We start from the raw sequence: 14,083 nt of genomic DNA on the forward strand, positions 1-14,083 counted from the left end.
GAGGATGGAGGGTGAGAGACTGACGAAGAGAGTGTTATGTGAGTGAGGTGGAGGGGGGAAGAGGGAGGGGGAGGCCGAGGATGAGATGGAGGGATGGGGTGGAGAGGTATATGAGAGAGGGGGGTGTGAGTTGGGAGCAGGGCAGTGAAATGGCGGGGGAAAGGGTGACTTGGAGGCGATTTGTTTGTGGCCACCCCAAACGGGATTGAGGCGTCTGGCAATAGATAGATAGATAGAAGATCATAAACAATAACAAACTCACGCGTGTCTACTGCCACGCTGGACCTGCTGTATAAAGATCATGGAAAACTGTTGCATAGAAAAATGGACTGAATGTAGACTGACCATCGGTATGCATCATCTGCTGAATGTCGGCTGCCAGCTGGGAGCATCGAATTATGGGGAAATTCACGAATTGTGAAACAACTCAGAAACATTTTTCTTGCACGAAAAATGAGGCGTCGAAGTAAAATGCGTTGAAATACGAGGACTTTCATTAATAGGTTTCACCTTGTAAAGATGTAAGGAAAAGTTTGTGTGTTATCGCTGACCGAAATTGTCTGGATACTCTGCTGTCGCTTCTTAGACCGACTGTACAACACCAGTTTTCTGGCATCGGATGGTGTGGCACCTCTTTTTATCCAGGCAGAATTACAAGAGGGCACTTAAAATTCCCTTGCCCTCCAGACAAACTTAGTTTACAAGGTGGCCACCTAGAGCGTTGAGTGTGGCATGTGTTTACTTGTACTGCATACACTGTATGTCTTGGTAATGATCCCTGTATTTTGCCAGTTTCTTATCTCATTTTACATACATATAACCCAAGATATGGCTTCTAAGAAAGATGCAGGTGTGAGTGGTGGTGTTGGGTGTCAACACCAGTCTGTTCCAATACAGTCAGACCTCCTTGGCCCCCTCCCACTGGGTAACGTTAATACATCTGGCCTTCAGGGGGCCGTCGGCTAGCGGCTATACTCACATCTCTACCTGCTACCATTTGAACCAGCTGCCATTTCATCCTGGCATCGAAGGGTAGGAAGGAAGTCCCTCCATTGCACACAGGCGAGAGTCAGTCTGGCCCGTGCATTTGCTAGGTGTACAATGATGTCTTCAGGTTCCTATTTGTGATGCCGCCAGCTTGCCACCAACTGACACATGAACACACAAACTATGTGGACTGTATGGCTGCCCCGGGTGAGGTTATGCAGTCCGGACCCCTTCTAGCTTTTACGTAGTTTTCCTAATATATATATATAAGAAATTATACCGGTCCATGCCTCGACTCTGAAAATAGCGAATTCTGGTCTAATGAAGTCTGTTGTAGTGAGGTCATACTGTAATGTAATTTTACTATGTTCACAGTCATACTAATGTATTATGTTTTCAGAGTTTTTCATTTCTTAAAAATGGTATTCTGGTGATATGTAGGTATGGTAACATTTTTCAGAGTATGTTTGAGTATTTGGCTCCAGCAAGAAGACCTGGAGCTTCAAACAGACCAGTGATTCAACCTCGGCAAGCCGACAATGTTTCATCATACCAAGAGCGTGTGTATTGAAAAAGACAGCCAGAGTGAGTAGATTGTTATCATCTTATATTGTACATACTGTAGGTGCATTGGGTGAGAGAGCATACTGATGATTGTATTACCTGTTATACTGCATAATGTATACTTGTGTAAAAGTAGTGTTTTTGTAATATATGCTTGTTCAGAAAGTAAAAGAAAAATACTTATACTGTACACAAGTATTATATAGCTATTTAAGGTTATGAAATCTGTCATGGACAGCCATTATGAAATATGAAAAATATTTCCTGTTTAATACTAATACTGTGTGGTTTGTGGGACAAAATCACAGTCACATTCAGTATCCATTTTCTATATTAATATACAGTACAGATATTACACACATGGATTATGTCAGTTTGTAGCATCTTTTTACTTCATCATCTCATCCCCTGTTTTTGACAGTACATCAGCTGCTTGCTGAATTGCAAGTTCAGAAACTGTTCATGCTAAACCCATCTCTAGAAGCAATAAAAAGTAGGCTGATAACCAGGATTGTAATTTTGAATTGTATTTTTGTGGAGGATGGATGGATTTTCATGGAGTATAAATTATAGGTGAATGGGATATTGATTTAAGAAAAATATTTATATTATTGTGTACCATGTTTCCCAGTTTCATAGCACCATCTTTCCTCATCCCGCATGATCAAAATGGACACCATATCTTGAGATTTTTTTTTTTCTTATACTGTAATAGATTGAATATATTTCAGACGAAATTTATGTAACAGTAGGGGAGAAGCATTGTAGGATCAAGCTTGTTTTCTTTGAACACATCATCTGCCTTGTTACATCTACTCAAGATTGGGGATGATGAAATTATGGAATATTACTAGATGCCCAGTTTACTGGTATGGCACACCTTTGGGGAAAAGTCTTCTAGTATCTTGTATTTATCATTAATTTACTTTATATGTACTGTAGGGCTGGACAATTGAGACACAAAGTGTAACTGAGACTGCTTAATGAATCTTGTTCAAAAAGTAACTCCAGGGAAGCTGTTGATATGACACCAGAAGTTCACAAAATTTCATTATCCTGTTGTAAGACTCTGAGCATGTTGATCTTTATTTTTGTAACGAGTATGGATATTTATTTTGCATACATGAAAAAAAAGAACCTTCTGCTGTAGTTATCATTCTGGAACACAGACAAAGCATTTTTTGATATTATGGGCCACTCTGTAATGAAGGGGCCAGTATTACTTATGACAGTTTTTCATGCATGAAATTACAGAAAATACCTTGATTGAATGTTTCCTACATTATGATAAACTAATAGTTTAGTGGAGGAATACACCAGTTATAATCATTGGCTCTCCTTGCACACAAAGGTTTTAATTTCCTAGAGGTGACTGGAGTTTTTTGATCATGTAAATTTTACCAGGAGTGTAGGTTGGTGTCTTTCCCATAAATGCACTGGAGTACAATAGCATAGCTTTGGATTCCTATATTCCGTCATCATATTATCATCATTGTCATCAGTATCTTCATCATCATCATCATCATTCAAACCACCCTAAAGATGGAGCAATGTAAAATCCAGAACAAAGAAAAAGTAAAGAATTGGGAGAATTATGGCAATATTGTATGCCCAGTGAAATGAGTCGTACAGTCTTTCATACACCATTCATGCCTTCAGAATTCTGATTCTAGGTAAGCATGACCATCTGCAATGCAGTAGGTAAACTCATTCACCATTTCTTGTCCCTCTCCATTAATTAGCATATTACGCTGAGAGTCTACTTTCCACTTCCTTTAAAGATGTTTTGTATCTCATTTTCTAACACTGTACTCCAGCACAGTACAGAAATTCAGTCATAAGTTCATATCCCTCTCCATTGATTAGCACATCACACTTAAGAGTCACTTGTTACTCCCAGCTATGGTCTCTGTACATTTTCTTTGAAACTATGATGCTAATACACATTCATAAAACTCTGAACCAGTTTGCAAAGACCCTGTTCACTGTTAGCAAGCAACATAGGATCATAATTATACATACTGTTTATCACATTATAAATACATCATTCTGCCATTCAACACTGTTGCAATCCCCTTAACCTAAGTATTCAAATACAGTAGACCCTCAATTTATCATACCTTGATATACTGGATACCAGATTTAATGGACACTACGAAGCCACTGGACTTCCATTGACTGCAATGAACAGTGTTTGTAAAATGGAGTGCAGTGAGTCACAATACATGGTTCCTACCCTTTGTACTCCAGCCTGACCTGAAATTGTACTCTCCCCATCATGATTGCTGAGTTGTAGTAACAGACTAGTAAAACAGTCGTGTCACAACTTAGGTTAATTTAACTCCACAATTTTGAACGTACATGATTTCAGTACGGTAAGGCACCAGGTATCGTCTTTAATAGGGACCGTGAAAAGTGCTGCACAAGTTGATTCCACCAAAGTTGGGGCATTGATCTTATGGGAAATAAGTTAATAGGGACTGGGCCTGTCAGAAAACTCACTATCCCTAGTGTATTTCCTACTTTAAATATGTCCTGAAGTTACCTGAAATAGGCGGGCCTGGTATTGACATTCGTGCCTTGACACTCTAACGCAGCGTTTCTCAACCTTTTTACCCTTATGGAACCCTTGAAATAATTTTCATGTCTCAGAGAGCCATTACAAAAAATTATTATATATCATTACTAATATCTAAGTGGCTGGGGAATGGCTGCGAGAAGGAGGGAGGTGAGAAGACAGGAAGAAATCAGTGGGATAGAAGTTGTGGAAGCAATGAAGAAAGTTAAATCGGGGAAAGCCCCAGGAATTGATGGAGTGTGTGGTGAAATGCTGAAGCATGGGGGAGAGATAGTAGTAGAATGGACGTGGAAGATGTGCAGATTGGCCTGGGAAGAAGGTAGAGTCCCGGAGGATTGGAAGTCAGGTATAATTATTCCCTTGTACAAAGGAAAAGGGGGAAAAAGAAGTGTGGTAATCATAGGGGCATTTGTCTTCTTAGTATAATAGGAAAAGTGTGTGGTAGGATACTTATTGACAGAGTTAGAGAAAGAACAGAGAAATTAGTTGGAGAAGAACAGGGAGGCTTTAGGAAGGGAAGAGGTTGTGTAGGTCAGATATTCATTCTTAGATCTTTAGTGGAAAAGTTTCTAGAGAAGGGAAAGAAGTTGTATGGGGCTTTCATGGATTTGGAGAAAGCATATGACAGGGTGGATAGACAAGGATTGTGGAAAGTGTTAAGAATATATGGAGTAGATGGGAAGTTGTTGAATGCTGTGAAGAGTATGTACGATGGTGCGAAGGCTGCAGTGCGTGTGGATGGTGAACTAAGTGAATTTTTCTCTTTGAAAGTTGGTTTGAAACAGGGATGTGTCATGTCTCCATGGTTGTTCAATCTGTACATGGATGGGGTAATAAAAGAGGTACAAGGTAGGGTAGTGGATGTTGGAGTGGCCCTGGTGAGAGAGGATAGTGTTTGGAAACTCCCTGTACTGTTGTTTGCAGATGATACTGTGTTGTTGAGTGAAGACGAAGGGGAGCTGCAAGGCTTGTTGGATGAGTTTGGGAGAGTGTGTAAGAAACGGAATGTAAAGGTGAATGTAGGGAAGAGTAAAGTGATGGTCTTTGAGAGAGGTGAAGTCAGTGAATGTACAGCGAGGTTGGATGGTGAGGAATTGGAAAATGTGAGTACGTTTAAGTACTTGGGTAGTGTGATGAGTAAGGATGGAGGTTTGAAGGGTGAAGTGCTTGAAAGGGTACAGCAGGGAAGAAAGGTTGCTGGTTCTTTGAAAGCAGTGATAAGAAACAGGGAAGTGAGCATGGAAGTGAAAAAGTTACTACATGACAGTATTGTGATACCAACTCTAACATATGGAAGTGAAGCTTGGACGTTGTTGGAAGGACACAAGTCAAGAGTGAGAGCAGTGGAAATGAGTTATTTAAGAGGAGCCTGTGGAATCAAATGGAGAGACAGGCTGACGAATGAGGATATAAAGGAGCGTTGTGGTGTTGATGTGGATGTGATAGGAAGCGTTATGAGGAACACACTGAGGTGGTTTGGCCATGTGGAGAGGACGGATGGTGAAAGACCGACGAAGAGAGTGTATGTGAGTGAGGTGGAGGGGGGAAGAGGGAGGGGGAGGCCAAGGATGAGATGGAGGGATGGGGTGGAGAGGTATATGAGAGAGGGGGGTGTGAGTTGGGAGCAGGGGAGTGAAATGGTGGGGGACTGGGCAACTTGGAGGCGATTCGTTTGTGGCCACCCCAAACGGGATTGAGGTGTCTGGCAATAGATAGATAGATCTTTCTTTCTCTTGTATAAACTTAAAGTTCATAAGGAGAACAGTATATTTTTTCTGATAACTGGTTTAAGCAAAAAATAATTTATGTTTACCTCAATTTTTTTGACAGTGCAAAAAAAATTAATAAATAAATAAAAATACATAAATAACTGATATCAAACTACTTGTTCAAGAGACCTCATATGGAGGTTTTCATTGACACAAAAAATAAACGTAAATAACCAGTATCATATATAACACAAATAAACTGAACGAAAACAGATAATCACAGAGAGCGAGAAAGAGAGAGAGAAAACACACACACAAACATATTATAAACTAACAAAAGAGTCATAAACATACTTAAACTGTTAAAAGTCATATAAAATCCCTAAATGATGGGTAACATTTACTAAATAACGTGGGTGAATGAGGGACTGTACCAGCACGCCAGGAAGTATATACGGGACTGATGAAGAACGTGCATGTGTTCTGTACTCAAGTACGTCACTTGATGATACACGAATCTGTCACGTATAGCTCCTGTCTACTGACCACTAGAGGCGGTTTCACGCTGGCGCCGTCAGGACGTCGCTAAGTATATTCCCTATAATTATTATATTTTTAAATGATATAACAGGTTAAGACTTTAAGATAATACCCAAGAATTTTCCGAGGATAAGCCGTACGTGTATGGTAAAATCACAAATCTGAAATTAAACACAAAAACGACTCAAAAATGCATTTACACATGATTAGCCTATTTATCACTACTTCTCTTGGAGCCCCTAGTGACCTCTTGCGGAACCCTAGGGTTCCGGGGAACCCCGGTTGAGAAACGCTGCTCTAACACCTTCCCGGGTCCTCCTGTTCAACCACTGTAGCAATGTTCAACCACTAGCATACTTGAGCTGTACTTGATCAATGTTTTCACCCGTTTACATCCGGCGCCTGGTTCAAAATATTGTACTTCTTCGCAAGGGCTAGATTGGCATTAAGTTCACTCAGCTATTTTCTTATACTACACAGTTGACTCTGGCCTATTATACATTTTGCATATTTCAGAGTTACGAGTATGTTTCTCCATTTCCGCCACTGTTTTATTTTTTAACTCATCGTCATACTTGCGTTGTTTTTCGTTTATTTTCAAATATGAGCTTGACATCTCATCTCCGGGAACCATTGGATTTTATGGATTTTCGTCTTTATCAGCTCAGGCTTCCGTTATAGGGAGGGTCTACCATGTATATACTGTATATATATATATATATATATATATATATATATATATATATATATATATATATATATATATATATATATATATATATATATATATATATATATATATATATATATATATACATTCATTCATTTCATCATTCATTGCCAGACGCCATGTATCCCAAACGGGGTGGCCAACGGCTTAGAGTTAATTGTTTTACAGGGAGGGGCACTAATCCTCCACCAACCCCACTTGACACGTGTATATATATATACACACACACACATTGTATACACACACTAAAACCTCACAATAATGGAATAATTGGGGCCCAAGCCATTCCGAAAAAAATGATCATCTGATAAAAGCAACATCCGGACTTCCCCCTGCTAACCCGGACTTTTTCCGATATATCAGAAACAGTTTTTAAACTGTTTGCACTACCATTGCAGCACAGTTCTCTATTAAACATTCACTACAATAATTAAATGGTATAATATATATATGGTGATAATACTGTACTGTACACTGATAAACATGTCTTTTATTTACCTTATTGAGGTGAACATAGCTGACGTGGTCAGGCAGTCTAGACTACTTCTGGCTTTATCGGACTTTCCGATATACAGTATAAGAATTTAGTCCGGTTTACTCTGAGTTCAATAAAAGCAAGTTCTGATATATTGAAGTCCATTATATCAAGGTTTTATTGTTTGAATACAATATATACAGTAAGACCTCACTATAGCGGACTAATTGGGGCCCAAGCCATTCCAAAAAAAGCTAAATTCCGATAAAAGCGAGATCCAGACTTCCCTCTGTTAATCCGGACTTTTTCCGGTATATCAGACATTAGTCCGGATTGCGCCAACAGTTTTTAAACTGTTTTCACTCACTACCATTGCAGCACTGTACTGTGTTATACCTTCACTACATTAATCAAATGGTATAATATATATAATAATACTGTACTGTACACTCATAAACATGTCTTTTATTTACCTTATAGTTGTGAACATAGCTGAAGTGGTCAGGCAGTCTGGTCTGCTTCTGGCTTTATCTGACTTTTTCCAATATAGGAATTTAGTCCGGTAGCTCCTCGAGTCCGATAAAAGCGATTTCTGGTCTATTGAAGTCCGTTATATTGAGGTTTTACTGTGTGTGTGTGTGTGTGTGTGTGTATATATATATATATATATATATATATATATATATATATATATATAGAATATATATATATATATATATATATATATATACAGTAATCACTCCAATATCCGACGTAATAGAGCCATTGGTAGGTCCGGTTATTGGTTTTGTCCGGATATTGGGCCCCAGCTTATGGACTTGTACTTATGGACCCTAACTCAGAGGAACACCTATACAACTCCCTCTGGACATGCATAGCACCTATTTAAGACCCAAATCACACCAATAAGGCACATAAATGACTGAAATAAATGCAAAAGAAACATAAAATGAGGGTTTAGAAGTATGTTCATACATTAATAAACATTCTGGTACTTATGGACCCTAACCTAGCCTAACTCAGAAAAACACATTCCTACTGCACATGCATGAGGTAAGTATAGTATGGAAAAAAGTACAGTATGAAACATTCTGGTAAGTATAGTATGGAAAAAAGTACAGTATAAAACATTCTGGCTACTTACAGCAAGTCTCTGGCCACCTCGATGAATAACCACCTCCTCTCGGACTCTGACAGTAAGAACGATTTCCTGAAGCACTTGCAGTACACTCTTCCTGAAGTCTTGCACTGAACTTAGTCAATAACACAGAGAAGTCCGTTCCCTTCACAGTGTTCACTTTTGTCCAAATAATGCTCCATTGTAACTTAGTGTTGCACATTAACTTTTCCCATTTTTTTCCCAATCTCAAAAGGCAAAACAAAGAAGTCTATTTACATTAAATTTAGTTTCCACTGAGTCTTTTCTCTCAACTCGAAAACCTTAACACAACACACCGTTTTTTTCACTGCACAATACCCAAAATTCCCGTGTGGTCTAGTGGAGAATTTCTTGCTGTTTATTCACTCTCAGAGTCCGAGAGTATCACCGGCAGCCGACCAAGGGGTGCATCACTGGGTCGTGGTGATGGCGTACCCACTGCAGAGGACTCTGAGGAAAGCCACAAACTCACGTTGAGCGGTGACTCCACCATGGCTGATGTGCTGGGCTGTGGCTCGGAGCATGAGGGCCTGTCTTGGGGAGGCAACGGAGTGGAGCCAGGGCTGGGCACAGCGGGGGTCACGGGTCTGAAAAAACTGTCAATCATTGACTGACGCAAGGACTGACGATTCTGACGACTGATGATGTGCTGCCTGAAAGCACGCACTTCCTCCACGAGTCCCAAGGGCCCCATCTCCCTGTCGCAGTCCGGGTGTTCCAGGTAGTCTAGGACGAACTCTAGATGTTCCCGGAGTGCGCTCAGCTTGGGGATGGCTGGAGTAGTGTCCTGCTGAGAGGAGTCCGCATCATCGTCGCCTTCGTCGTCGGAATCTTCAAGTTCGGTACTGACACCAGCAAGCGAAGACGCGATCTCAATATCAGACAACGTCTGATACCCAGGATCGCCCTCGTCGTCGTCCAACCACTCACGAACATCGTCCACATCAACATCGTCGCCGTGCGTACGTAGCCGTGCATGGAAGTCATCCACGTCAAACACTAGAAAATCGTACTCCACATCCGTTCCGAGAAGCAGACAAGACCAACCATTTTCAAGAGTTTTCACAGGGACTTCCTTCCATGCACTAACCCAGTTGTACAGCGCAGACTTGATGTTGTAGCGGCGAAGGCTTTCCAAAGTCTGCTTGCCTCGTGTGTCCCGTCCTTCCCTGCGCTCGTCCTCGTCCTCGAGAACAACCATCACCTCGTCCAGGAACTTCCGACGGTATAGGCACTTCGTTGCCACGATCACTCCTTGGTCCATGGGTTGAATGAGAGCAGTCGTATTAGGTGGCAGAAACATGCACCTAATACGGCCATTCTCAGCAACCAAGTCCTTGTCGCACGGGTGGGCAGGTGCATTGTCGAGCAGAAGGAGAGCCTTTACCTGGTCGCGAGGGATTCCCAGTGTCTTCGTCTGGTAATGGATGACCTCCTTAACGAAGTGACGGTGAAACCAGTCTGAAAATCACAGCTGTGAACCATGCTTTCAAAGAATGGTACCAGACAACAGGAAGGACATCCATCACCCCACGAAGGCACCGAGGCAGCTTTGCACGGCCAACAACAACGGGCTTAAGCCGGTGCATGCTGTTAGCACTGGCACAACACAAAGCAGATATCCGTTCCTTGGAAAGCTTGTGGCCAGGTACACGCTTCTCCGTCTCCTCAGCTAGAGAGTTTGTTGGCAGCGAGCGATAGAATAGGCCAGTTTCGTCAGCATTGTAGACTTGACCGAGAGTTAGGCCCTCCCTGTCGATCAAGCCTTTCACCTTGTGCCGAAACTCGTCAACTCCATCCTCGTTAGCGTCCAATGCTTCGCCATGTGCTTTACGGTTAGTAAGGCCATGTCGCAACTTGAATGCGAAGAGCCAACCCTCGGATGCCTTGAAGTCTAGGGCGTCGTGAAGCCTTGTGAACTTCTCAGCAGCAGCCTTCAGCTCCGTTCCACGTACCATCACACCAGCTGCACGTTGCTGTCGATACCAAATCAACGTGGATCGGTCGATTTCTGCAAACTTGGGGGTAAACATAACCTTCCTTTCCACGTTGCGTTTGCTTCTCAACGAGAAGTCAGCCGTGTACTGCATGAGTTTGTCTCGGGAACGTTTTATATCGAACAAAGTCAACCGGGCCAGGTTATACTCGCGGAGAATGCGGGAAGAAGACCAACCCGCATCAACTTTCTCCAATATCTCCCTCTTCTTTTCCAGAGTCAACACCACTCTCTTCCTTTTCTCAGGTGGCGGGGCCATCATCACACACACTAAGAGGAGGCCCGAGAGCAGCAGGAGACCCTGCAGCAGGTAGGGCACCACCACAAAAGTGAGCATGTGGGCAGCCATTGCGAAGAGCGTAGGTCCAGTCGCGGTGAGAGACAGGCGGGAAGTGGGGAGGATGCAGCAGCGCTCTATCGGACGTCGGAGGAATGACACACCAAAACAATGCTCTCCCGCGGCGTGGGCGGCAAGTTCAAATTACGGACGGGAAAAAATCGTTTTATTTTTTTATTTTTTTGGGTTTTCGGACTATTTTAGGAATGTTGGATCCCAGGACGATAAGGTCCGGGTAGTGGGGATGTTCGGTTATTGGGCGTCCGGATATTAGAGTGATTACTGTATATATATATATACTGTATATATTACATATTGTGGTAGGTGGTGGCGACCATCATCCACTCACTTGATGTAATGCTGCCTACTTCTTCCTTAGCAATCATTCTTTTTCTGTGCCTGCCCTCCTCTCTTCCTATTTCTCCCATCTTTCCTGTCACTTCATATTGCTTTTCTTTTCCTTACAGGTGGCTTTACATCGAGTGACAAGCCAAATGGTTTCATGTAAGCCAAGAAACCATTTACAATGCTGGGTGGTAACCATATAACCAAACCATATGTGCTCCCTACGTGTCAGCAAGTGGGTTGGTGGAGGGTTAGTGCCCCTCCCCGTAAAACAAATAACTCAAAGTCAAATGACCACCCTTTACGGGATCATGGCATCTGGCAATAGATAGATGGATATTATATATACAGTATATATATATATATATATATATATATATATATATATACACACACACACACACACACACATATACAGTACAGTATTATCATCATCATCGTCATCATCATCATCATCCTGACCTCCTTTCCCACCCTAGGGCAGGGTGAGGAGTAGCACTGTCCAGACAGCCAATGTTCGATCAGTTCTGTGGGCCACACTTCCATTTACTCATCATTTAAGCCCCCAAATCCTGGCTCCATCAGATAGACCAAAAAAAATTTCACCACATTCTGTATAAGTAGCTTCACATATACCTATCTGGTAGCGCCAATCCAAATACTGTCACGTTAAAAAGTGGTGCCAAATCCTTGGTTATGCACTTCTTCATACAAAATTCATCCATCCAGCTCGGTCTCTTGTCAATCCCTTAGCCTTACCAACATTCATACCTCTCTTCCTCACACACTCATCCACCATATCCCTACCTTTGCCCACCTCGCTTCCTCCTACCTTCAGATTTGCTCAGATATACCTTTTTCACCACTCTATTGTCATCCATTCTCTCCACCTGACCAGACCATCTCAGTACACTCTCTTCAATTCCGGTGTCCACAGACTTCCTTGCTGCAGATATATATACACACACACACACATATATATATATATATATATATATATATATATATATATATATATATTCATTCCATCCATCCATCCATCATCCAATCCTATGTCGCCCCATAGAGGAGCATAGGAACCCGGGGCTAGGCAAGTTGGTCCTGACATTTAAAATGATAGTGACCAGCCTCACTTATCCCTGAGTGGCATTATGTGAGCAATAAACCCCAACCACCCCTTGGATATAAACTTACACAGGCTCAATGCGATTGGAGCACCTTAATTACCGACTAAACCACCAGGCTCCATGACTTGGTTATATGGTTACCACCCAGCGTAGTAAATGGTTTCTTCATGTACAGGAAACCGTTTGGCTTGTCATTCAGTGTAGTCACCCATAGGCAGAAAGAAGAGGAAAGAATGAAGGAAAGAAAGACAGAAGAGGGAGTGTAAAGTCACTCACTGGGAGAAGAAAGAGGAAAAAATGAAGGAAAGAAAGACAGAAGAGGAAGGATGGAAGAGAGGAAAGGACAGACACCCAAAGCAGCACTACATCAAGTGATATACAGTATATATATATATATCTATATATATATATATATATATATATATATATATATATATATATATATATATATATAAACTTGCATTACCAGAAATACATTGAAATGATTTGGCCATATCAAGAGGATGGAGAGTGAGAAACTAACAAGGAGAGTGTATGTGAATGAGATGGAGGGGAGGAGAGGGAGGGGGAGGCCAAGGATGAGATGGAGGGATGGAGAGGTATATGAGATAGGAGGGTGTGAGCTGGAGGGAGGGCAGCAAAATGGCTGGGCACAGGGTGACATGGAGGCGATTTATATGTGGCCACCCCTTACAAGATTAAGATGTCTGGCAATAGATAGACAGATAGACATACATGCACATAGTACAAATTCTCAAATCCAAAATGATCGTGTACAGAAGCTTTACAGAAAATGGAAAAGTTTTGAATGCAGAGTCATAATGATAACTAATGTCAAAATTATGTAATACATACCCTGGTGTACCATTAAAGGTAGATACAGTGAAGTATCGTGTACTGTAGTAGTAATTTACCTTTGCACTAAAGTGTCTACAATAAAAAATAAATACAATAATAATCCACGTTGAGTACACCGCTTCCCATCCGATCAGCGAAGTTAAGCAACGTCGGGTCTGGTTAGTACTTGGATGGGTGACCGCCTGGGAACACCAGATGCTGTTGGCATAACGTTCTCCCTATGTGTCAAGTGGGGTTGGTGGAGGATTAGTGCCCCTCCCTGTAAAACAATTAACTCTAGATGCTGTTGGCATAACGTTCTCCCTATGTGTCAAGTGGGGTTGGTGGAGGATTAGTGCCCCTCCCTGTAAAACAATTAACTCTAAGCCCTTGGCCACCCCGTTTGGGATACATGGCATCTGGCAATGAATGATGAATGAACAATAATAATAATAATAATAATAATAGTCTATCTATCTATCTATCTATAGCCCGACGCCCTAATCCCGCAAAGGGTGGCCGCAGACAAAACGCCTCCAAGTCACTCTGTCACCCACCATTTGACTACCCTCCCCCCAACTCCCCCCCCCCTCCCTCATATACCTCTCAACTCCATCCCTCCACCTCATCCTTGGTCTACCCCTCCCTCTCCCTCCCTCCCTCCACCTCACCTACATACACCCTCTTAGTCAGTCTTTC

The 14,083-nt window shown here is 41.9% G+C and overlaps 1 protein-coding gene and 1 pseudogene across 1 annotated transcript in view; both read left to right on the forward strand.

Annotated features, from left to right (window-relative positions):
• Positions 1–1,611, forward strand: part of LOC145393437 (cyclin-dependent kinase 9-like) — a 398,106-nt gene extending 396,495 nt beyond the window's left edge. The window contains exon 10 of the mRNA XM_080267535.1: positions 1,448–1,611. Coding sequence (XP_080123661.1) covers positions 1,448–1,558 — 111 coding nt within the window. The 3' untranslated portion in view covers positions 1,559–1,611. The remainder of the gene's footprint in view (positions 1–1,447) is intronic.
• Positions 1,612–13,494: 11,883 nt separating this feature from the next.
• LOC145393572 (5S ribosomal RNA) lies at positions 13,495–13,612 on the forward strand (annotated as a pseudogene).
• The last annotated feature ends 471 nt before the right edge of the window (positions 13,613–14,083 follow it).

This window comes from Coenobita brevimanus, chromosome 24 (genome assembly GCF_032717465.1).
Source record: "Coenobita brevimanus isolate Jiangsu-jjx chromosome 24, ASM3271746v2, whole genome shotgun sequence".
NCBI classification, from domain to species: Eukaryota; Metazoa; Arthropoda; class Malacostraca; order Decapoda; family Coenobitidae; genus Coenobita; species Coenobita brevimanus.